The 26092-nt window shown below is 46.0% G+C and overlaps 1 protein-coding gene across 6 annotated transcripts in view; it reads right to left on the bottom strand.

Moving 5' to 3' along the window:
* LOC129830927 (triple functional domain protein) overlaps positions 1–26092 on the bottom strand; it is a 109963-nt gene that overhangs the window by 10875 nt on the left and 72996 nt on the right. For 3 of the 6 annotated variants that reach the window (XM_055893770.1, XM_055893773.1, XM_055893772.1), the window contains 27 exons: positions 26055–26092; positions 25499–25608; positions 25236–25305; positions 24953–25042; positions 24767–24859; positions 24323–24434; positions 23532–23722; positions 23221–23322; positions 19567–19596; positions 19127–19272; positions 17945–18044; positions 16864–17107; positions 16474–16584; positions 9460–9653; positions 9119–9289; positions 5146–5241; positions 4894–5042; positions 4444–4510; positions 4225–4328; positions 4033–4102; positions 3097–3279; positions 2909–2959; positions 2723–2800; positions 1809–1997; positions 1462–1642; positions 1002–1328; positions 298–881 (listed from right to left, as the gene is read on the bottom strand). The exon at positions 26055–26092 is cut by the window's right edge and continues 29 nt beyond it. In XM_055893770.1, the coding sequence (XP_055749745.1) occupies positions 298–881; positions 1002–1328; positions 1462–1642; positions 1809–1997; positions 2723–2800; positions 2909–2959; positions 3097–3279; positions 4033–4102; positions 4225–4328; positions 4444–4510; positions 4894–5042; positions 5146–5241; positions 9119–9289; positions 9460–9653; positions 16474–16584; positions 16864–17107; positions 17945–18044; positions 19127–19272; positions 19567–19596; positions 23221–23322; positions 23532–23722; positions 24323–24434; positions 24767–24859; positions 24953–25042; positions 25236–25305; positions 25499–25608; positions 26055–26092 (3881 nt within the window). The remainder of the gene's footprint in view (positions 1–297; positions 882–1001; positions 1329–1461; positions 1643–1808; positions 1998–2722; positions 2801–2908; positions 2960–3096; positions 3280–4032; positions 4103–4224; positions 4329–4443; positions 4511–4893; positions 5043–5145; positions 5242–9118; positions 9290–9459; positions 9654–16473; positions 16585–16863; positions 17108–17944; positions 18045–19126; positions 19273–19566; positions 19597–23220; positions 23323–23531; positions 23723–24322; positions 24435–24766; positions 24860–24952; positions 25043–25235; positions 25306–25498; positions 25609–26054) is intronic. The other 3 variants (XM_055893771.1, XM_055893774.1, XM_055893776.1) reach the window with 2 other exon arrangements.

Genomic DNA, 26092 nt, shown 5'->3' with positions numbered 1-26092 from the left:
TTGGTTAGAGCTGTGCGTTGAAGAATAGTCTAATAGGCTTGTCGATTCTTTAGAGACATACAAGAAGTGTGCAGGAGTACAACAATTAGTAGTAGTTGTTGTAATAGTAGAGTACTACTAGTTGTAAAATAGTAGTAGAACATGTTGTAGCAGTTTAGTAGAGCCAGCTCCAGTGGAATGCAGCAGGTCACAGGAAGACAGGACAGGACACGCCTCCCATGGGTGCTGGGTTAGTCAACCAGGATCATTAGCAGAACTAGGCCGCCCTGAAGCCTGGGCAGCGGGTACATCTCTTACCCCATTGCTCTGGGTGGACTGGATGGACTGCTCACTGGTCGATGAGCACGTACTCATGCGGTCCGCCTCCTTGCTGTGGCTGGAGTGTCTGTGGGACCCGGTCCCTGACTGAGATGAGATCTGGCCCGTGTTTTGGTTCTGCCTCCCCAGGGTATCCACTACCTCCCCTGGGAAGGTGAAGGAGCCAGGCCGGCTGGCTGGAGAACCAGGCATGGAGCTCCAGAAGGAACCAGAGCCAGATTTCAGGCCAGGGCTGGGAGGGGGGAGCGCATCCTTCCCGAAGGCTGGGGTGGCCATGGGGGAGGCCATGGGGGAGATGGTGCCTGGCCGAGGCTTGGTGGGGGTGGAGAGAGCAACAGATACAGGGAGGGGGGCCACACTGGCCCGGGGGATAGGGGAGACAGAATGGGGCTGGTCGTTTGAGGCCAAGATGGGGCGCTTGCCCTGGGAGCTTCCCCCCTGGACCCTCACCCCATGCTGGGCCTCCCTGGTCTCCCTCACCCCCCCTGCTGGAGCCAGGTCCCGCGGGTCCACTGGGACAGAGGGAGGGAGCGAGGGAGGAGGGGGGAGACGAGGGGAGGAACCTGAATCAGAAGTGAGCAACACTGAGTAGAGGGAGGGAAATGTCTTAACCAAGGAATTTCAACACACACACGCACAGACACACACACTCCCTCGGTAATACTGGGAGAGCCTCAGCCTACCTGAAATTTTGTTGGGGCCATCTGGGTCTGTGGCCCCAGGGTTGTGTGGGTGTCGTAAGGGCTGGGGCAGGCGGGAGGGCTGGGGGATCCTGGAGGGCCTCCTGGATGAGCCAGCTCCACCCTGGGGACCACTTCCAACAAGGGGACTACCAACAGCGAGGGGCCCATTTCCACCGAGCGGCCCAGATAGATGCACACCCTGTAGAGCTCCAACAGGGGCCAAACTGGGCATGATGCGCCCCACTGATGGAGCTCCGCCGCTGGGTAGACATGGTCCGTCGCTAGCCCCTACATGGTTCCTCTGGTACTCTGTAGGGGAGGTCAGAGCTGGAGAGAGAGAGTGAGAAAGCGAGGGAGAGAGATTTATAAAAAATATTAGCCTTACTTTGGTAACATCACTCACCACAACATTCCAAAATCGTGTACTGTTGAAAAAGCTTAGCTAAAGGTGTGTGGGTACCATTGAGGAAGTTGCGTTGGCTCTCCAGTATCTGGCTGATCTGAAGGGTCCAGACCTGCCGGACACCCAGGTGGGAGGAGTGGAGGACAAAGGATTCTATGCTGCTATTGGTCATCCGAGACGTCAACACAAACGTACAGGGGTCACCGTCCACACTGTCCTCCAACCCGAGACAACTGACCTGGAGGGAGGAGGAGAGAGCTTCACCTTTATTAAAAAATTACGAGTGAATGAATACAGAGCTTCCAAACTTACATTGTCTTTTGATGCATTCAAAATTAATTTTGAGTTGTCTTGGTGTTTTGGAAGTTTATACACATTTCCATCATACGATGTAGAGACGATACCTTGATGCTGTTCTTATATAGGAAGCCAGGCATGGAGAAACCTCTCTTCTTGTCCAGTGGTTCACTGAAGATGATGATCTGTTCGAAGAGGAAGACCCTTCTCTCCCTCATCCTTCCTACTCCCTCCTCGGGGTCTGATACCATGAAGGTATCCTGAAGCAGCAGACGACCTTGGGCCACAATCTTACCCTAAAGGGGGAGGAAAGAAAAGAAAGAAGATAATGGAAAAAAAGGAGGAGAAAAACGTTGAAAGAGATGAATAAAGGAAGAGGTAAGGGGGGTGAGGAGGGAAGAGGTAAGGGGGGTGAGGAGGGAAGAGGTAAGGGGGGTGAGGGGGGAAGAGGTAAGGGGGGTGAGGGGGGAAGAGGTAAGGGGGGTGAGGGGGGAAGAGGTAAGGGGGGTGAGGGGGGAAGAGGTAAGGGGGGTAAGATGTAAGGGGGGTAAGGGGGGAAGAGGTAAGGGGGTAAGGGGAGAAGAGGTAAGGGGGGTGAGGGGGGAAGAGGTAAGGGGGGTGAGGGGGGGAAGAGGTAAGGGGGGTGAGGGGGGGAAGAGGTAAGGGGGGTGAGGGGGGAAGAGGTAAGGGGGGTAAGATGTAAGGGGGGTAAGGGGGGAAGAGGTAAGGGGGTAAGGGGAGAAGAGGTAAGGGGGGTGAGGGGGGAAGAGGTAAGGGGGGTAAGGGGGGAAGAGGTAAGGGGGGTGAGGGGGGAAGAGGTAAGGGGGGTGAGGGGGGAAGAGGTAGGGGGGGTGAGGGGGGAAGAGGTAGGGGGGGTGAGGGGGGAAGAGGTAAGGGGGGCAGATCCAGGAAGGAGGAAAGAAAATCAGACGAGTTGATCAATTGGTTCGGTCGATTGATCTGACAATCAATTGATCCGTTTTTAAATGTAAATATCTATTTTCTGTCAGGGTTGTCTTACGTCAAATCCTTGGAGCCGCCCCACGTTCATCATATCATTGCATCTCTTTGGTACGATGCACATGATCTCCACTCCTTTCTGAAGGGAACACACACACATTGAATGGGTAAAAAAGTTAAGGAAATACATTATTGTCAAAATATAGATCTTTTTAATGAAAACACTAGAGAAAAGTCAGTTCCTCACCTCCAACTCAACTGAATCCAACCCTGCCTTTTTAGAGAATTTGAGGAAGTCCTACAAACAAAACGAGGCAAAGTTAATTGGATATTACAAAACTGTGACTTGTGCGAAACATAATGATTAACCAATGATCACAAGATGATGATGAGAACACACAGAGACTCACCCCAACGCACACCCCCACACCGTACCTTGAGCAGTAGTTGGTACTTCATGATTCTCTGGACGGGTTTGATAAGGAGGTCAGTGATCTGGAGACGGTGACCTAGACGTTGTTTCAGGTCCTCGAAGTAGGTGTCGATGTACTCTGATACGATGAGCTCTGACTTAGGCTTGTTCTGACAGTACACTACGTACATGTGGAGCCTCCGCTCCTGGAGAAAGAACACACCAGGGTTAGGGTACAGTAGATATACTCTATTCAGACCCCTTGACTTTTTCCACATTGCTACATTACAGCCTTATTCTAAAATTGATTACAAGTTTCCCTCATCAATCTACACACAATACCCCATAATGACAAAGCAAAAACAGGTTTTTAGATTTTTTTGCAAATTCATTCAACCCCCATGCCCAGAAATATGACATTTCCATAAGTATTCAGACCCTTTACTCAGTACTTTGTTGAAGCAGCTTTGGGATTTGCGATTACAGTCTTCTTGGGTATGACGCTACAAGCTTGGCACACCTGTATTTGGGGAGTTTCTCCCATTCTTCTCTGCAGATCCTTTCAAGCTTTGTTAGGTTGGATGGGGAGCGTTGCTGCACAGCTATTTTCAGGCCTATCCAGAGATGTTGGATCATGTTCAAGTCCTGGCTCTGTGCTGCCACCACCATGCTTCACAGTAAAGATGGTGACAAGTTTCCTCCAGACGTGACTCTTGGCATTCAGCCCAAAGAGTTCCATATTGGTTTCATCAGACCAGAGAATCTTGTTTCTCATGGTCTGAGAGTTTTAGGTGCCTTTTGGCAAACTCCAAGCAGGCTGTCATGTGCCTTTACTGAAGAGTGGCTTCCGTCTGTTAGAATAATTTTGTAACGTAACAATGTGGAAAAAGTCAAGGGGTCTGAATACTTTCCGAAGGCACTGCATCCACACACTCACACATCAACAGTCAGTCACTCACGTGTTTGACGAACAGCGGCCCAAGTCGGTCAGGGTCTTCCAGACACTTCTCTAACTCTCCCATGAAGAAACTGCAGAGAGAGAGAAGGTTAGCAAGGCGTATCCATATGTTGTGTGCGTGTTTGTATGTGTGATTGTGTGTGTGTGTGCGTGCGTGCGTAATTGTGTGTGTGTATGCCCGTGTGTGTCGTACTCTCTGTGCCAGTCGTAGATCTGGTGGATGTTTCCAAAGACGGTCTTGTCTTTCCCCTTCATATCATCTGGTACCCCTTCCTCCTTCATCCGCGTCATATAGCCCTGAAACACACAGTCATGGTTGCATAATCAAGCCGTCACACACACACTCTAACATCAACTAACACGAGAGGAAGTGAGGTCAGAGGGAGGGAGGAAGTGATGCGTTTTGACTTACCCCCACCACCGCGCCCAGGTCTCTGACATAGTCCCTCTCAGTCTCCACCAGCTCCAACAACACATAACTACACAGAGACAGAGACAGCGAGAGAGAGACAGAGAGAGAGAGAGAGACAGAGAGAGAGAGAGAGAGACAGACAGAGAGAGACAGAGAGAGAGAGAGAGAAAGTAAGAAACAGCTGAAACAAGAGTGTGTCAAAGTATAAAAGGGAGTTCCAGTGTATGGTGTCCATAGTAGGACAGCTTCAGTCAAATCCTGCTGAGACGGAGATTGCCCTAATATGGACACTGTAACAGTGAGTGAGAAAGAGTGAGTGACAGAAAGAGAGAAACATTGCTAGTGTGCCACATTGGAAACAAGTGGAATGGCTTTAACGTGCTATCCCCTTGGTTGTACTCATATAGATTCATTTAAGTAAAAAATATGCACTATCAATTCAGTACGTACTGTCGTCTCTTGAGGAAGCCCGTTTTGCGCTCCTCCATCTCATCGATGGGAGAGGAGGATGAAAGGAGGGAGTTGTCGGAGGGGTTGAAGGAGGGAGAGCTGCTATCCCCCTGTTCTACTGAGAGAGAGCTGGGCCGGTCCTCTAAAGCCTGGAGAGAGAGAAGAGGGAGAGAGGGACGGAGAAAGGAGGTTGATTGTAAACCAGATGAAGCCTCTGCGTGTGTGTGAGTGTGAGAGAGCGAGTGTCCTCACCATTTTGCTCTTGACCAGTTCCTCGATGGCGCTCACCAGCTCTGCTGCACTGGGTGTCTCAGAGCTGGACGGCCGGACGGACAGGCGAGAGGAGCTCTGGACAGGGATGGAGGGTGGGGGGTTAGGAGATAACAGTGTTAGAACATGCCATTCAGCAGAGTCTTACTACCTGATCTGGCTAAAGGTTTTATTTACTACCATTCCTGTCAACTAGAAAACAATCAAGCAATTTTTTTAAACAATTAACTGATGAATTAATACATAAATTAACTGATCCTATCAATTAAACAAGAAACCAAATCTGTCAAGAATAACATTATTGGTTCTTCCTAATTGAACCCTCTCTTATAGAACACCCTCTTTTAAGGGAGAACATCAAAACATGTCATGTAGAGAGACACTGCAAACACTGATCCAAGTGACTACTGAAAAAGAGACCATGAAAGAAAACAGTGTTTTTTTCTGGACAGATCCCGAAATATTCCCGAGGCATACATTGAATGGCTGGTAAAATGGTTCCAGACAGCTATATGTTGGTGACGTCTAAGTTGGATAATGGGTTTGATAAGATGACATCATCTCGCTTAGTCTACCTTACACAGTGTTACTGTTCGTGTTGTATTTTGATCCTCTGCTCTTAATGAATGATCCAATGTTGATCAGAACAAGAAATCGGTTCTAATATGAAGTTAAAATGAAGAAGTGTAAAGTGAATCTATGATTCAAAAAAAGAAGGAAAATACACTACATGACCAAAAGCATGTGGACGGACACCTGCTCATCGAACATCTCATTCCAAAATCATGGGCATTAATATGGAGTTGGTCCCCCCTTTGCTGCTATAACAGGCTTCTGTGAAGGCTTTCCACTAGATGTTGGAACATTGCTGAGGGGACATGCTTCCATTCAGCCACAAGAGCATTAGGGAGATCGGGCACTGATGTTGGGCGATTAGGCCTGGCTCGCAGTCGGAGTTCCAATTCATCCCAAAGGTTGAGGTCAGGGCTCTGTGCAGGCCAGTCAAGTTCTTCCACACCGATCTCAACAAACCATTTCTGTAAGGACCTTGCTTTGTGCACAGGGGCATTGCCATGCTGAAACAGAAAAGGGCCTTCCCCAAACTGTTGCCACAAAGTTGGAAGCACAGAACCATCTAGAATGTAATTGTATGATGTAGCATTAAGATTTCCCTTCACTGGAACTAAGGGGCCTAGCCCGAACTGTGAAAAACAGCCCAAGACCATTATTCTTCCTCCACCAAACATTACAGTTGGCACTATGCATTGGGGCAGGTAGCGTTCTCCTGGCATCCACCAAACGCAGATTAGTCCGCCGTACTGACAGATGATGAAGCGTGATTCATTACTCCAGAGAACGCGTTTCCACTGCTCCAGAGTCCAATGGCGGCGAGCTTTACACCACTCCAGCCGACACTTGGCATTGCGCAAGGTGATCTTAGGCTTGTGTGTGGCTGCCCGGCCATGGAAACCCATTTCATGAAGCTCCCGATGAACATCGAACAGTCATTGCTTCAGCACTTGGCGGTCAAATTCTGTGAGCTTGTGTGGCCTACCACTTCGTGGCTGAGCCGTTGTAGCTCCTAGACGTTTCCACTTCATAATAACAGCACTTACAGTTGACCGGGGCAGCTCTAGCAGGGTAGAAATTTGACGAACTGACTTGTTGGAAAGGTGGCATCCTATGACGATGCCACGTTGAAAGTCACTTAGCTCTTCATTAAGGCCATTCTACTGCCAATGTTTGTCTATGGAGATTGCAAGGCTGTATGCTCGATTTTATACACCTGTCATCAACGGGAATGGCTGAAATAGCCCAATCCACTCATTTGAAGGGGTGTCCACATACTTTGTATATAGTCTCCAATGAGTTTCCTAAGAGGTAAATCCATGGTATTGAAAAATAAGAGAAGATAAGAGATTCCAGGTGTGAAAGTGAAAAAGGAAGTCAGAGAAAAGAAAAAAACAAGAGGACATAATAAATGAGGAGAATGGGATAGTTACATTTTCTGATGAATGTTCTGATGTCTGATGTGTAAAAAATATATATAGAGAGTGTATGAGATATCTATATAATAAAGACATTTTTAAAAGTGGATGATGAAAAATGAACTGTTTAATAAAGGACTGCATTTAGAAAAGAGAAGGTGTATAATGACTGTATAAGACATTGAAGAAGTAAGGAGGTACAGTAAAGTGTATGAGTCTCTCACCCTTGCTGTGCTGTCTCCAGACTGTGCTGTGCCCCACTAAGGGTCTGTGTGTGGTGGGGTGTTGGGGTGTACCCTCTGGGCGCGCCAGGGCTTACAGTAGGTGCCAATTAATAACATGGTGCAATGAGGTTAACGCACACAGGGGAGGGGTGAGGACAGGTGAGGGGGGTGAGGGAGGAGGAGGGAGTTCTGAATCATTGTCATTTTAGCACATGACTTTGTTCATTTGGACGAGTGTTCCGAACGCAAGATGTTGCTCTTAGGCACAGATCTAGGATCAGCTTGCCCCAAATTCGATCCTGAAGCGAATAGTGTTAGAGAACGCAAAGTTGACCTTAGATCAGCGTCTAGAGACTTCTTTCTACCTGCTCTGTTCTGCATGTGTCTCCGAGTTATTCTGAGGGTGCTATCACACGGCAAACGAACGAGTAACCAGGCAACGAGGCAAAAAAGACTTACAATGCATAATCAAAACTTAGACTCTTTTGGTGAAAGCCGTATATTGAAGGAACCGGGCTGGTGATGAAAAATGGAAAATAATCAAAACTAAAAAGAAAGATGAAGAGGGGGAGTAATTCTATTGTTGAATAAAGCACTGCAGATACTAAGAGAGAGAGAGAGCAAGTTTAGGTGTAGAAGAGAGCCAGAGAGAGCGTAAGGTAGGCAAACTACAAGAGCTCTTGAGAGAGACGTTTGGAAGAGTGTCCTTTGCCTCAGAGAGAAAAATACTAGAAGACAGGAACAGACGTCAACATTCTATATCCGTTGTCATTCAACTGACTTTCATAAGACGAAACCGAAAGAAAAGCAGCAACTAAGTCTATAGTACAGTTACTGAGAGGGAAGAGAGAGAGAGAACTGAAGTATTGAGGGAAGAGAAAAGGAGGGAGAGATGGAAGGATTGATTCAGGAGATGGAGAGGTATGGAAACTGAGACAAAGCAAAGACAGGACATAAATCAAGGTAATGCTACAGCATGGTAAACAGTAAACAGACAGCAAACCAACGATACAGTCGGAAACAAAACAAACAAAAAGAGAAACAAATTAGTGTCAGAGAAAACCGCTGCTGCGCCAAGAAAAGGTGACCTCAGGACGGGAACAGTAACTGATGCATTTCATTGGATTTCTATTTGAATAGGAGCTTCAATGTTTCATAATGAATTGAAATCTAGGCCTGCATTCCCAAAGCGTCTCAGAGTACGAGTGCTGATCTAGGATCAGATTTGCCTTTCATCATATTGAATGATCCTAAATCAGCACTCGAACTACTCTAAGATGCTTTGTGAATACAGGCCCTGCTCAGCAGGAAGTGAATACAGGCCCTGCTCAGCAGGAAGTGAATACAGGCCCTGCTCAGCAGGAAGTGAATACAGGCCCTGCTCAGCAGGAAGTGAGAAGAAAACTGACTAAAATGGATGTAATGTTTGTCTGTAGAATATAATCCCCAAATAATTAAACTCATGGCTAAATCATAAGAGAGAAACTGTAACAGAAAGGATGAGTTTTCTGTGTGGGGGATCTTACATGGGGTAGTTTAGGATTGTTTGTTTAGTGTTACACTTCTTGGTTACGGGCCTATCTGTTTTTGTATACGTGTGTACCAGTTAGCCTAGACTTTCTATCCTTTACCCCCACCCCAATCTATCCTCTCCCGTACCTTCTCCCCACCCGTACACCCCTTCACCTTACCCTTAGGCTGACTGTACCCCTATTCTCTACCTCCCCCCTCCCTTACCCTTACCTTGTCGTCCTGTGTGTCAGGCTGCAGAAGGCTGTGCTGCTGTATGGCCATGGGGGGCGGTAGGGGTACAGAGTCAGGACCCTCCTCGCCCTCTTCCTCTCCACAGCTCTGCATCCCAGAGGACGAGGACTTGGACAGGGTCCCACTGGAGAGCCCCTCGTTACGCACCCTCTGTAGAGGAGAGAAAGAGAGGAGAGATTAGAGAGAGAGAGGAGAGATTAGAGAGAGAGAGGGTGGGAGAGAAAGGTAGAGAGAGACAAAGAGAGACTCAGAGAAAATCTTGCTGGTGAATAGGCGTGTATGTGTCCATGTCTGTCTGTCTGTCGCCACCATCCCCTCACCTCCTCCACAGTTTCATCCTGGGGTGTAGCGGCGCCGTCATCAGAGTCTTTCTGGGCGCTGCCCGTCATCTCACCACTCTTCCTCACCTCGCGGTTCTTCTTCTGTTTGTGCGCCAGCTTTTTGATGTGCCCGTCTGCCTTGCCACTGCTCAGACGGCGCACTGGGCTGGTCAGCCACTTACGCAGGGTGTTACCTGGGACAGGGGGATGGAGACTGTTAACACGTACATGTAGGCAAGCACAAACACACCCTTCCTTTAGAACCACTTTACATTTACAGCTGTTAGTTCAACCCCTTTGCAAAAAGGTAGTGGATCCTAATCCGTGACCAGATCTTTTATTTCTGAGGCTCCATATCGGTGAGCGTGCAAATTCTCGCAGTAAATTGTTTTCATGCCGACACCCGATTAGATACATAGCTGTAGTTAAATCGGAGTTTAATGCTAAAAATATTATATTCATAATGTCAATAAGCAACCAAACAACAACCAATACATCAATATCGAAACATGATTTTGTCATGAGTTCAGTAACATTAGCATGCTAGCGATGCTAGTCAGCGTAGGCTGCCTCCTAGCTAGCCAGCCTAGCAAACTATAGTCCAATTGAAACCGATGCAACCCTGCTGGCTAACAGCTAGCTACATGAGCAGTGGTGAAAGAGAGGTCCATATGAGATTCAAGGCTTTAAAAGAGGATGTGCCATTATGGAAGCTCATTCCCACCACAGTTATTTTTAATGTCAATACTGACACAAAAGCATTGAAAAGAGGGACAAAGAATGGTTGTTTAGACTGATTTGCATCATGTTAACTTGTGCACAACCACAGCTGCATGTAGCCTGCCTAGAGAAGCCTGTGTGTGCTGATCCCCTCTGACCAGGGGAAAAGAAGCGGTAATGTCATGTATTTATCACCTCAAATAGGCATATTTATTTGCGTTTCCATTTCTCCTGGATTACCATTTCTCATTTACACTGAACAAAAATATAAACACATCATGTAAAGTGTTGGTCCCATGTTTCATGAGCTGAAATAAAAGATCCCAGAAATGTTCCATATGCACAAAAAAGCTTATTTATCAAAATTGTTGTGCACAAATTTGTTTACATCCCTGTTAGTGACCATTTCTCATTTGCCAAGATAATCCATCCACCTTACGGGTGTGGCATATCAAGAAGTTGATTTAAACAGCATGATCATTACAAAGGTGCAACTTGTGCTGGGGACTATAAAAGGCCACATTGCCACAAATGTCTGAAGTTTTGAGGGAGAGTGCAATTGGCATGCAGACTGCAGGTATGTCCACCAGAGCTGTTGCCAAATGTAATGTTAATTTCATACCATAAACCTCCTCCAATGTTGTTTTAGAGAATTTGACAGTACGTCCAACCGGCCTCATACCACGTGTTATCATGCCAGCCAAGGACCTCCACATCCGGGTTCTTCATCTGCGGGATCGTCTGAGACCAGCCACCAGCCACAACTGAAGAATTTCTGCACAAACTGTCAAGGGAAGCTTATCTGCGTGCTCGTCATCCTCACCAAGGTCTTGATCTGATTGCAGTTTGACGTCGTAATCGACTTCAGTGGGCAAATGCTCACCTTCGATGGCCACTGGCACGCTGGAGAAGTGTGCTCTTCACGGATGAATCCCGGTTTCAACTGTACTGGACAGGTGGCGTCATGTGGACGAGCAGTTTGCTGATGTCAATGTTGTGAACAGAGTGCCCCATGGTGGCGGTGGGGTTAAGGTATGGGCAGGCATAAGCTATGGACAACAAACACAATTGCATTTTATCGATGGCAATTTTAATGCACAGACACCGTGACGAGATCCTGAAGGCCCATTGTCGTGCCATTCATCCGCCGCCATCACCACATATTTCAGCATGATAATGCACGGCCCCATGGCGCAAGGATCTGAACACAATTCCTGGAAATTGAAAAGTGTTCTTCTATGACCTGCATAGTCTCCAGACATGTCACCCATTGAGCATGTTTGGGATGCACTGGATCGACGTGTACGACAGTGGGTTCCAGGTCCTGCCAATATCCAGAAACTTTGCACAGCCATTGAAGATTACACAGGCCACAATCAACAGCCTGATCAACTCTATGTGAAGGAGATGTGTCGCGCTGCATGAGGCAAATGGTGATCACACCAGATACTGACTGGTTTTCTGATCCACGCCCCTTCCTTTTCTTTAACCTTTTGTCAATAGGGGGGCGCTATTTTCACTTTGTAAAAAATCGTGCCCAAATTAAACTGCCTCGTACTCAATTCTTGCTCGTAAAATATGCATATTATTATTACTATTGGATAGAAAACACTCTCTAGTTTCTAAAACCGTTTGAATTATATCTGTGAGTAAAACAGAACTCATTTTGCAGCAAACTTCCTGTCAGGAAGTGAAAAATCTGAAATCGAGGCTCTGTTCCAGGGCCTTCCTATTAATTTGCCTGAAATCTATGGATCTACATGCACTGCATACGCCTTCCACTAGATGTCAACAGGCAGTGAGAGGTGGAATGGGGTGTCTAGCTTGATCTGAGGCCAAACAAGAGATTTTGGAATGACGTGTCTGTAATTTTCATTGTCTTGGAAGGCGCGAGAAGGGACCCCAGATTGCGTTCTGAAAAGCTTTCGGTATAGACGTTAGATATCTCCGGCTTTGATTTTATTTGATATATGTAATAAAAACATCATAAAGTAGTTTTTTAAAACCGAGTTATATCAGTTTATTGAACGTTTATTGCGATTTTCGGTATTTTCTTTTCTTTGCGTCATGTGAAGTTGGGCACGTTTGCGCCACATGGCTAGCTTTGGTTGCTAATTCGACAGGACAAGAGGACATTCTAAAACCAAACAACGATTATTCTGGACAAAGGACTCCTTGTACAACATTCTGATGGAAGCTCATCAAAAGTAGGAACCATTTATGATGTTATTTCGTATTTCTGTTGAAAATGTTTAGTCATATTTTCCGCCCTTATTTTGGGCGCTGTCTCGCTATAACGTAAGCTGTATGTCGTACTAAAGTTATTTAAAAAAATCTAACATAGCGGTTGCATTAAGAACTAGTGTATCTTTCATTTGCTGTACAACGTGTATTTTTTAGTAAAGTTTATGATGAGTTATTTGATTAGATGACTGTACAAGATTTCTCCGGACAATTTTGTGCATTTTGAATATGTATTCACATTGTAAAATCACGATTTGTACCGCTAAATATGCACATTTAATGTAAAATGATGTTATAGGACTGTCATCTGATGAAGTTTGTCAAGGTTAGTGAATAATTTTATATCTTTTGCTGTTTTTTTTGCGATCGCTACCTTTGCGGTGAATGAATGCGGTTGTGTGGTAGGCTATTGTAGTAAGATAATATAATGCTATATTGTGTTTTCGCTGTAAAACACTTTAAAAAATCTGAAATATTGTCTGGATTCACAAGATGTTTGTCTTTCATTTGCTGTACACCATGTATTTTTCATAAATGTTTTATGATGAGTATTTAGGTATTTCACGTTGCTCTCTGTAGTTATTCTAGCTGCTTTGGTGATATTTGTGATTGTAGCTGCAATTAAAACTATGATTTATACCTGAAATATGCACATTTTTCGAACAAAACATAGATTTATTGTATAACATGTTATAAGACTGTCTACTGATGAAGTTGTTTCTTGGTTAGTGACTAATTCTATCTCTATTTGGTCGGTTTTGTGATAGCTACCTATGCGGTAAAAAAATGGTGAAAATATGCGGTTGAGTCTTTTGCTATTGTGGTTAGCTAATAGAAATACATAGTGTTTTCGCTGTAAAACATTTTAAAAATCGGAAATGATGGCTGGATTCACAAGATGTGTATCTTTCATTTGGTGTCTTGGACTTGTGATTTCATGAAAATTATATTATATGATATCCCTGTCGCGTTAGGCTAGGCTATGCTAGTCAACTTTTTTGATGGGGGGATCCCGGATCCGGGTTTGTGACTCGTGAGAAGTTTTAAGGTATCTGTGACCAACAGATGAATATCTGTATTCCCAGTCATGTGAAATCCGTAGAATAGGACCTAATTTAGAAATTGTTGCATTTGTCTCTCCCTGGGTGGAGAATGATGGTGCTGACAGATGGTCGCTTCGCGTTCTTAGGAAACTATGGAGTATTTTGTTTTTTTATGTATTATATCTTACATTGTTAACCCCGGGAAATCTTAAGTCTTATTACATACAGCCATGAAGAACTATTGGATATAAGAGCAAAGTCAATTTACCAACATTACGACCAGGAATACGACTTTCCCGAAGCGGATCCTCTGTTTGGACCACCACCCAGGACAATGGATCGGATCCCAGTAGGCAACTCAAAACAACAACGGTGCCGCAGAAGGGGTAGACAGAGCGGTCTTCTGGTCAGGCATCGTAGACAGGCACATCGCTCACTGCTCCCGAGTATACTACTCGCCAATGTCCAGTCTCTTGACAAGGAGGTAGACAAAATTTGAGCAAGGGTAGCATTCCAGAGAGACATCAGAGATTGTAACATTCTCTGTTTCACGGAAACAAGGCTCACTCGGGATATGTTTTCAGAGTCGGTACAGCCACCCGGTTTCTTCACACATCACGCTGACAGAAACAAACATCTCTCTGGTAAGAAGAAGGGCGGGGTGTATGCCTTATGATTAACGAGTCGTGGTGTGATCATAACAACATACAGGAACTCAAGTCCTTTTGTTCACCTGACTTATAATTCCTCACAATCAAATGCCGACCACATTATATTCACCGCAGCCAACATGGGTAAAACATTTAAACATGTTAACCCTTGTGTTAACCCTCGCCGCGTGCAGCTGGCTGGTGTGTTTACGGACATATTCAATCAAAACTTATACCAGTCTGCTGTTCCCACATGCTTCAAGAGGGCCACCATTGTTCCTGTTCCCAAGAAAGCTAAGGTAACTGAGCTAAACGACTACCGCACCGTAGCACTCACTTCCGTCATCATGAAGTGCTTTGAGAGACTAGTCAAGGATCATATCACCTCCACCCTACCTGACACCCTAGACCCACTCCAATTTTCTTACCTCCCCAATAGGTCCACAGACGACGCAATCGCAATTACACTGCACACTGCCCTAACCCATCTGGACAAGAGGAATACCTATGTAAGAATGCTGTTCATCGACTACAGCTCAGTATTTAACACCATAGTACCCTCCAAACTCGTTATTAAGCTCGAGACCCTGGGTCTCGACCCCGCCCTGTGCAACTGGATCCTGGACTTTGACGGGCCGCCCCCAGGTGGTGAGGGTAGGAAACAACATCTCCACCCCGCTGATCCTCAACACTGGGGCACCACAAGGGTGCGTTCTCAGCCCTCTCCTGTACTCCCTGTTCACCCATGACTGAGTGGCCATGCACGCCTCCAACTCAATCATAAAGTTTGCAGACGACACTACAGTGGTAGGCTTGATTACCAACAAGGACGAGACGGCCTACAGGGAGGAGGTGAGGGCCCTCGGAGTGTGGTGTCAGGAAAATAACCTCACACTCAACGTCAACAAAACAAAGGAGATGATCATGGACTTCAGGAAACAGCATAGGGAGCACCCCCCTATCCACATCGACGGGACAGTAGTGGAGAAGGTGGGAAGTTAAGTTCCTCGGCGTACACATCATGGACAATCTGAAATGGTCCACCCATACAGACAGTGTGGTGAAGAAGGCGCAACAGTGCCTCTTCAACCTCAGGAGGCTGAAGAAATTTGGCTTGTCACCGAAAACACCCACAAACTTTTACAGATGCACAATCGAGAGCATCCTGTCGGGCTGTATCACCGCCTGGTACGGCAACTGCTCTACCCACAACTGTAAAGCTCTCCAGAGGGTAGTGAGGTCTGCACAACGCATCACCGAGGAAAAACTACCTGCCCTTCAGGACACCTACAGCACCCGATGTCACAGGAAGGCCAAAAAGACCATCAAGGACAACAACCACCCGAGCCAGGTTAGTACAGGTGCATCAAAGCTGGGACCGAGACACTGAAAAACAGCTTCTATCTCAAGGCCATCAGACAGTTAAACAGACCCCACTAACATTGAGTGGCTGCTGCCAATGTACTGTCTCAATCTCAAGCCACTTTAATAATAAAAAATTGGATGTAATAAATGTATCACTATTCACTTTAAACAATCCCACTTTATATAATGTTTACATACCCTACATTACTCATCTCATATGTATATACTGTACTCTATACCATCTACTGCATCTTGCCTATGCCGTTCGGCCATCGCTCATCCATATATTTGTATGTACATATTCTTATTCATTCCTTTACACTTGTGTGTAAAAGGTAGTTGTTGTGAAATTGTTAGATACTTGTTAGATATTACTGCACGGTCGGAACTAGAAGCACAAGCATTTCACTATACTCACATTAACATCTGCTAACCATGTGACCATGTGAACCTGACCCCAGAAATGCAAATCAGTTGTCAAACCAGTTTAGAGAAATGATATAGATATATGTGTGTCTAACAGATCCATAAGTGTTCTCCAAAATGTCCCAGAAATATTAATATACAAATCATAACAAAAAATCGTAATCAATAGTGACAGATACACCAGTGCAGCAAGCTGAAAGGATTTGGCATCGGCCCTCAGATCCTCAAAAAGTTCAACAACTGCACCATTAAGAGCATCTTGACTGGCTGCATCCCCGCTTGGTACGGCAACTGCTTGGCATCATACCGCAAGGCACTACAGAGTGTAGTGTGTACGGCCAAGTACATCACCGGGGCCGAGAACCTGCCGTCCAGGACATAGTTTTGCATCTAATCCGGTTTCGGCATAAAAAATGACTGAATTCATGCAAAATACGGTCACGGATTGGGATCCACTCATTGCAAAAATGGGAGGTGTGTGTGTGTGTGTGTGTGTGTGTGTGTGTGTGTGTGTGTGTGTGTGTGTGTGTGTGTGTGTGTGTGTGTGTGTGTGTGTGTGTGTTTACCAGGTCGTTTGGGCCCTGGCGAGGTGTGTGAGCCCATGCCATGATGCCCAGGCTGCAGAGTGGCAGAGGAGCCTGGCATGATGGAGTCATTACTACAGACTGATAGAGTGTCTGGAGGGAGAGAGAGGGAGGAGGAGGGAGAGAGAGGGAGGAGGACGGCGAGAGGGAGAGAGGGAGGAGGAGGGTGAGAGGGAGGGGCGGGGGGAGAGGGGGGGAGAGAAGGAGGAGAGTGGGAGAGGGAGGAGGGCGAGCGAGAAAGAGGTTATCAAAGACAGAAGAGGATTCTGAACACACATTTCTCCCCCTACCCATAATACATAGAATAATCCACAATATAGAGCTTTTCTGAAACTCAATGACACTACCTCCTACCAACACCTCCTCACCCACCTTTATGGTTGAATATCCCCTCCATCTCCATGGAGGAGCGTGAGTGGGCGATGCAGAGCATGGCGCAGGGTACCAGTCCCTCGTGGGCAGGGGAGCGGTCCGTGGTCCGCACCAGACACCAGTCAGGCTTGTCATGGCACCTCTCCAGGACCTCCACAGTCTGGCCCCTCCGGACGGTCAGCTCGTTGCTGTTACCAGCCATGAAGTCATGGATCACCACGGTCAGCTCACAGCCACCAGACAGCTGGAGGAGAGGAGAGAGAGATGGTCAGGAGGAAAGGAGAATCACAGGAGGAGGTGGATCATTATGACATCATTTCCCTGAGAGGCTAAAGCATCAAAGTCTTCAGGTCCTTTTCAACTGAAGCCTTCTCTTCATGATCACATTTCAGAAATACTGTATGCTGTGCTCACCTGTCTGAGTGATATTGGTATGGCCAGAGAGATGACCAGTGTATGCTGTGCTCACCTGTCTGGGTGATATTGGTATGGCCAGAGAGATGACCAGTGTATGCTGTGCTCACCTGTCTGGGTGATATTGGTATGGCCAGAGAGATGACCAGTGTGTGTGTGTGCTCACCTGTCTGGGTGATATTGGTATGGCCAGAGAGATGACCAGTGTGTGTGTGTGCTCACCTGTCTGGGTGATATTGGTATGGCCAGAGAGATGACCAGTGTGTGTGTGTGCTCACCTGTCTGGGTGATATTGGTATGGCCAGAGAGATGACCAGTGTGTGTGTGTGCTCACCTGTCTGGGTGATATTGGTATGGCCAGAGAGATGACCAGTGTGTGTGTGTGCTCACCTGTCTGGGTGATATTGGTATGGCCAGAGAGATGACCAGTGTGTGTGTGTGCTCACCTGTCTGGGTGATATTGGTATGGCCAGAGAGATGACCAGTGTATGCTGTGCTCACCTGTCTGGGTGATATTGGTATGGCCAGAGAGATGACCAGTGTGTGTGTGTGCTCACCTGTCTGGGTGATATTGTTATGGCCAGAGAGATGACCAGTGTGTGTGTGTGCTCACCTGTCTGGGTGATATTGGTATGGCCAGAGAGATGACCAGTGTGTGTGTGCTCACCTTGTCGCTGTCCAGTGTGTTCTGTGAGGTGCGTGAAGCGATAGATATGGTGTCCGGTTGGCTGCTGCCGTCACCCTGGCTGTCCAAGTCCTCTCCATCCCTGATAGAGACAAATACACAGGCAGAGGTGAGTGTGGAAGTGTGTGTTTGGGGAGGTGGATATGTGTGTCTACCTGCATATGAGTGTACACAGAGGACAAAACATTAAGAACACCTCCCTAATATTGACATGCCCCCCCCCTCCTGCCCTCAGAACAGCCTCAATTCATAGGGGTTCCACAAGGCATGGACAATGGGCTCCACAAGGCATGGACTCCACAAGGCATGGACAATGGACTCCACAAGGCATGGACTCCCCAAGGCATGGACAATGGGCTCCACAAGGCATGGACTCCACAAGGCAATGGACTCCACAAGGTAATGGACTCCACAAGGTAATGGACTCCACAAGGTAATGGACTCCACAAGGTAATGGACTCCACAAGGTAATGGACTCCACAAGGCAATGGACTCCACAAGGCATGGACTCGACAAGGCAGTGGACTCCACAAGGCATGGACTCCACAAGGCATGGACTCCACAAGGCATGGACTCCACAAGGCATGGACTCTACAAGACATGGACTCTACAAGGCAGTGCACTCCACAAGGCATGGACTCCACAAGGCATGGACTCCACAAGGCATGGACTCCACAAGGCATGGACTCTACAAGGCATGGACTACAAGGTGTCGAACACGTTCCATAGGGATGCTGGCCCATGTTCACTCCAAAGCTTCCCACAGTTGTGTCAAGTTGGCTGGATGTCCTTTGGGTGGTGGACCATTCTTGATACACACAGGAAACTGTTGAGTGTGAAAAACCCAGCAGCGTTGCAGTTCTTGACACACTCAGCCTGGCACCTACCACCACACCCCATTTAAAGGCACTTAAATATTTTGTCTTGCCAATTCAGCCTCCATGTCTCAATTGTCTCAAGGGTTAAAAATCCTTTAACATGTCTCCTCCCCTTCATCTACACTGATTGAAGTGGAATTAACAGGTGACATCGATAACGGATCATAGCTTTCACCTGGTAAGTCTATGTCATGGAAAGAGCAGGTGTTCATAATGTTTTGTACACTCAGTGTATGTGTATCTCTGTGTGTGTAGGTGTGTATAGTATACTTATGCATTTGTGTACCTGCGGTGTCCCTTGTGGTGCTTGGCGGTGGCAGACTTAGGGATGTGTATGGGTTCCTTCAGAGCTCCTCTCAGGTGGATGGTTCGCTCCTGGATCACCTCCCTGACGTGTTTGATCCAATCCTGCTTGTTCTCAATGCTCGACGCCTGCCATTGGCCCAGGGAAGGGGTCAAAGGTCGTAAATTAATTCACCCAATCACCTCGCTCTCAGAACTGATACTTTAGTCTAAACAGTTTCATAGACCCCCACTGGAGAAGAAACGGTTATATTCCAATACCCACACGACTTCATTCTAAGTAGTAAGCTAGTGTGGACATTGAAACATAGAATAAGGAGAGTAGGAGAGGAAAGGAGACAAAGAGAGGAGGCCACAGTAGAGTATTGAGATGCAGCCGAGGGCTGTGTTAGGTGTTAGGCCAGTTAGTACAGTTTTACTCACCATCGATCCATGTTTGCATCCCTGACTTGGCTTTGGTTCAAATATAGAATAGAGAATTTCACTGGTTTGTGTTTAGTTCATTTATATTACATTTTCAATGACAGAATGGCTCGAGATGACTGACGGACAACAGTTAGAGCATTTTGGTGGTGGCTAGTTAGTTAATTAGTTAGGTGGTTAACAGTTATATTGATGGACAGAATAGGAACAGAGTCATTATATTACGTCAGAGACAACTGGTTAGGAGTAGGGCAACATGATTTTCCAACCACTGACACAAACAAGAAGCTTCAGTACTAAAACTAGCTTTGGAGGTGGGTATTAAAAACATAAGATGTTCAATTCGTTAAGGAGAGAAAGACAGAAAGAGAGACAGAGAGAGAGTCAGAGAGAGAGACAGAGAGAGACAGAGAGAGAGACAGAGACAGAGAGAGAGACAGAGAGAAGAGACGAAAGATGAGAGATAGAGAGTCAACACGTGAGGTGTCAAATCCTAAAACAAGAAGAGATCCATTTTTCTAGAAGAGAAAGCTGTATTTGCCTCTCATCCATACAGAGGATGCAAAAAGTAGCTAGAGGGTGTGGGAGTTGGAGGAATTGTGGGAGTTTAGGGGTTAAAGTTCATGTCAGTGGTGTTGGCGTAAGCATGTTAGCCCACGGTTGGTTAGCAAACAAACGTTAAATATTCAGAGATACAAACATAAACAAAACAGCCACAGACGCAGATGTACTGTACTAGACTAGACTGTATGATAGAACAGTCATTAGACCCAACACAGAAAGATAGAGACCAGGGTAACAGATGTACTGTACTAGACTAGACTGTATGATAGAACAGTCATTAGACCCAACACAGAGAGATAGAGACCAGGGTAACAGATGTACTGTACTAGACTAGACTGTATGATAGAACAGTCATTAGACCCAACACAGAGAGATAGAGACCAGGGTAACAGATGTACTGTACTAGACTGTATGATAGAACAGTCATTAAAGACAACACAGAGAGATAGAGACCAGGGTAACAGATGTACTGTACTAGACTAGACTGTATGATAGAACAGTCATTAAAGACAACACAGAGAGATAGAGACCAGGGTAACAGATGTACTGTACTAGACTAGACTGTATGATAGAACAGTCATTAGAGACAACACAGAGAGATAGAGACCAGGGTAACAGATGTACTGTACTAGACTAGACTGTATGATAGAACAGTCATTAGAGACAACACAGAGAGATAGAGACCAGGGTAACAGATGTACTGTACTAGACTAGACTGTATGATAGAACAGTCATTAGAGACAACACAGAGAGATAGAGACCAGGGTAACAGATGTACTGTACTAGACTAGACTGTATGATAGAACAGTCATTAGAGACAACACAGAGAGATAAAGACCAGGGTAACAGATGTACTGTACTAGACTGTATGATAGAACAGTCATTAGAGACAACACAGAGAGATAAAGACCAGGGTAACAGATGTACTGTACTAGACTAGACTGTATGATAGAACAGTCATTAGACCCAACACAGAGAGATAGAGACCAGGGTAACAGATGTACTGTACTAGACTAGACTGTATGATAGAACAGTCATTAGAGACAACACAGAGAGATAGAGACCAGGGTAACAGATGTACTGTACTAGACTGTATGATAGAACAGTCATTAAAGACAACACAGAGAGATAGAGACCAGGGTAACAGATGTACTGTACTAGACTAGACTGTATGATAGAACAGTCATTAGACCCAACACAGAGAGATAGAGACCAGGGTAACAGATGTACTGTACTAGACTAGACTGTATGATAGAACAGTCATTAGAGACAACACAGAGAGATAGAGACCAGGGTAACAGATGTACTGTACTAGACTGTATGATAGAACAGTCATTAAAGACAACACAGAGAGATAGAGACCAGGGTAACAGATGTACTGTACTAGACTAGACTGTATGATAGAACAGTCATTAGACCCAACACAGAGAGATAGAGACCAGGGTAACAGATGTACTGTACTAGACTGTATGATAGAACAGTCATTAAAGACAACACAGAGAGATAGAGACCAGGGTAACAGATGTACTGTACTAGACTGTATGATAGAACAGTCATTAGACCCAACACAGAGAGATAGAGACCAGGGTAACAGATGTACTGTACTAGACTAGACTGTATGATAGAACAGTCATTAGACCCAACACAGAAAGATAGAGACCAGGGTAACAGATGTACTGTACTAGACTAGACTGTATGATAGAACAGTCATTAAAGACAACACAGAGAGATAGAGACCAGGGTAACAGATGTACTGTACTAGACTGTATGATAGAACAGTCATTAGACCCAACACAGAGAGATAGAGACCAGGGTAACAGATGTACTGTACTAGACTAGACTGTATGATAGAACAGTCATTAAAGACAACACAGAGAGATAGAGACCAGGGTAACAGATGTACTGTACTAGACTGTATGATAGAACAGTCATTAGACCCAACACAGAGAGATAGAGACCAGGGTAACAGATGTACTGTACTAGACTAGACTGTATGATAGAACAGTCATTAAAGACAACACAGAGAGATAAAGACAGCAAGGTAACAGATGTACTGTACTAGACTAGACTGTATGATAGAACAGTCATTAAAGACAACACAGAGAGATAAAGACAGCAAGGTAACAGATGTACTGTACTAGACTAGACTGTATGATAGAACAGTCATTAAAGACAACACAGAGAGATAAAGACAGCAAGGTAACAGATGTATAAAGAGGGAGAGAGAGAGGTACAGAAAGGAACAAGAAACAGAAGCACATACGAAGGTTCATACGAAGCTTCACATCCATCAGGCAGCACCATAGTCATGCAATCAAACAGAGGAGAGGAGAGGAGAGGAGAGGAGAGGAGAGGAGAGGAGAGGAGAGGAGAGGAGAGGAGAGGAGAGGAGAGAAAAAGAGAGAAGAGGAGAAGAGGAGAGGAGAAGAGAAAAGAGAAGAGAAAAGAGAGAAGAGAGGAGAAGAGAAGAGAAAAGAGAGGAGAAGAGAAAAGAGAGAAGAGGAGAGGAGAAAAGAGAGGAGAAGAGAAGAGAAGAGGAGAGGAGAGGAAATACAGTAGATAGATAGAGGGGAAGGGATAATGGGAGAGAGGAGAGATAAAGGAGAGGAGAGAGGGATAAATGGATGGTGAAAGGGATAATGGGAGAGAGGAGAGATAAAGGAGAGGAGAGAGGGATAAATGGATGGTGAAAGGGATAATGGGAGAGAGGAGAGATAAAGGAGAGGAGAGAGGGATAAATGGATGGGGAAAGGGATAATGGGAGAGAGGAGAGATAAAGGAGAGGAGAGAGGGATAAATGGATGGGGAAAGGGATAATGGGGGAAGGAAAGATAAAGGAGAGGAGAGAGGGATAAATGGATGGGGAAAGGGATAATGGGAGAGAGGAGAGATAAAGGAGAGGAGAGAGGGATAAATGGATGGTGAAAGGGATAATGGGAGAGAGGAGAGATAAAGGAGAGGAGAGAGGGATAAATGGATGGGGAAAGGGATAATGGGGGAAGGAAAGATAAAGGAGAGGAGAGGGATAGATGGATGGGGAGAGAAAGATGAGAGGAGAGAGGGATGTAAGGTATTCTCCTCTGTTTTTACCTTGAGTACAATCTTGTTGTCGGAGGTTGGGGTGCGTCCCACCCACAGAGCAAACTTACAGGGGTCTCCCTCAACGTGCTCTGTTACCCCCAACTCTGACGTCTGGAGAGAGAAAGAGAAATCACTGACATTTTATTGGAATTCCTTTGGCAATATTTAATACGTATACTGTATGTGTATTTAACAATAACACACCATAAACACAGAGAGAGATACAGACAAATAAAGATGGAGACAAAAAGAGAGACACCGAGACAGAGAACAACTTAAACAGAAGGGAGGGAGACACAGAGAGACAGAGTTTTACTCACGTAGAGTTTGCTCTTGTACATGTACTTGCTCCGTCCGTTGGAGTCCTTGACCTCCTTGCTGAAGATGAGGGACATCTCGAAGAGGAAAAGGTGCCGTTCGCGACCCTTACGGATCAGAGTCTTAGGATCCCACACCTGGCATGACTCCTGCAGGATCAGCTCTCCCTGAGATTCAATGTTCTCATCGAAACCTACAGGGGAGGGAGCAAGAGAGATGGAGGAAGCTATAGAGAGTTACTTCACTGTACATATGTGCATGAGCATCGTTGGCTAGATGTGTGTGTGTCCTACCCTCCAGCATTGAGAGGTGTATGAGCATCACTGGCTAGATGTGTGTGAGTCCTACCCTCCAGCATTGAGAGGTGTATGAGCATCACTGGCTAGATGTGTGTGAGTCCTACCCTCCAGCATTGAGAGGTGTATGAGCATCACTGGCTAGATGTGTGTGAGTCCTACCCTCCAGCATTGAGAGGTGCATGAGCATCACTGGCTAGATGTGTGTGAGTCCTACCCTCCAGCATTGAGAGGTGTATGAGCATCACTGGCTAGATGTGTGTGAGTCCTACCCTCCAGCATTGAGAGGTGTATGAGCATCACTGGCTAGATGTGTGTGTGTCCTACCCTCCAGCATTGAGAGGTGTATGAGCATCACTGGCTAGATGTGTGTATCTCCTACCCTCCAGCATTGAGAGGCGTATGAGCATCACTGGCTAGATGTGTGTGTGTGTGTGTGTGTGTGTGTGTGTGTGTGTGTGTGTGTGTGTGTGTGTGTGTGTGTGTGTGTGTCCTACCCTCCAGCATTGAGAGGTGCATGGCGTCGTTGGCTCTCTTGGGGACACTGAGCATGACCTCCAGCCCATCCTTGATCTCTCCTTTCCCCTCCTCACAGCACGTCAGCAGCTCCTACACATCAGACAGGTTCCATCAACAAACACCCTTTGAAAGCAAATCCGCCATTTTATTGTGAATGACACTCAGCCAATTAGGGGGTGCCTCAACTACCCATAACCTGGTATGTAGAGGAGAAACCAAAAATATGGTCTGAACGCAGGACGAGATTATGAACGTCAAGTAACATACTCACTAATGATAACTAGTGTGATGGGTGCATAAAAGCTACTCACCAAATAAAAAGGCATGTCCCTACATTCTTGCTCATCACAATGTAAATATACGGGTACAAACATTTGTTGTGGTTGTGTATGTGGTTTATAGCAGAGGGTTGCTATGGTTACCTTGAGCAGGAGCTGGTACTTGGTGATTCGCTGAACAGGCTTGATCAGGTAGGAGGAGATGGAGTTTGCTAATCGGTGCCGCTGCTGGATCTCCTGTACACGCCCACACAGAGAAACACAGTGATGTGATTGGATGCAAAGAGCTGTCCGTCACAGTGAGGGCCAATGGGAGAGCAGGGTACTCACGTCAAAGTAGGGACCGGCGTGCTCTAGGATGAGCTGGGTGGAGTCTGGTTTGTTCTTACAGTAGTTCACATACATCTGGAACTTATCAGCCTGGACACACAGAAATAAAACTAAGAGTTTAAACAAATATACTCCAAAGCCATACGTTTCCTTTTTGACTTATCACAATTTAGAAATAGAGATATTCAAGTATTTTAATTATTCTTTGGAGTGTATCCTCTCTCTATTTCATAAAAACCTACATTTGGCTATTTTAGGGACACACACACACACACACACTCACCCAGGTGACGAAGCAGTGGCCCACATCTTCTGGTAGCTGTTCATACTTCTCCAGCTCTTTGAGGAAGATACTGATGATGGAGGAGAGGAGAGAGGGAAGAAGAGAGAGTGAGTGAGCAGACACCCTAAAACTGTATAGTGTTTCTGCATTAGAAATTAACTCCAAGTTTCAACTGTTTGACTACCAAAAGCAATGGTTAGTGCCCGTCAGGACAGCTGCAATCATTTGCTGTCTGTCTGTATGTACGGATGTAAACGACATACTTGTGATGGAACTCATAGAGGTCCACCATGTTTCCAAAGATGATGTGTTCCTTGTTGACGATGCCAGGAGGGATCTCCTCTACCCCACTGGTCATCTCCCACAGGTACGTCTGGAGGGAGGAGGATGGAGAGAGGGGGTTAGATCACACACACAGAGGGGGCAGATATATTACATCAAATCATTCACAAAGTCACAGCCGCTGCATATAATGGAATTCAACACGGCACCCTACATTTCAGAAGATCGTGTGTTGTGTTCAAATTTCACAAGGTGGCGCCAGACATTGGCACACTATAATCACACTATAATCACACTATAATCACACTATAAGTTAGGGCACACGTGTCAAACTCATTCCACGGAGGGCCGAGTGTCTGCAGGTTTTTGCTCCTCCCTTGTACTTGATTGATGAATTAAGGTCACTAATTAGCAAGGAACACCTAGTTGTCTAGATCTTAATTGAAAGGAAAAAAGGAAAACCTTCAGACACTCGGCGGGATGAGTCTGACACCCCTGGGTTAGGGGGTAGAGAAAGAGAGGGTAGGCTAGACTTACGTCCGTACACTCCCTTAGGTCTCTGACATAGGTCTTCT

This window comes from Salvelinus fontinalis, chromosome 32 (genome assembly GCF_029448725.1).
Source record: "Salvelinus fontinalis isolate EN_2023a chromosome 32, ASM2944872v1, whole genome shotgun sequence".
Taxonomy (NCBI): domain Eukaryota; kingdom Metazoa; phylum Chordata; class Actinopteri; order Salmoniformes; family Salmonidae; genus Salvelinus; species Salvelinus fontinalis.
The sequence above is the reverse complement of the archived record's forward strand: the minus strand, read 5'-3'. Positions and strand labels throughout refer to the sequence as shown.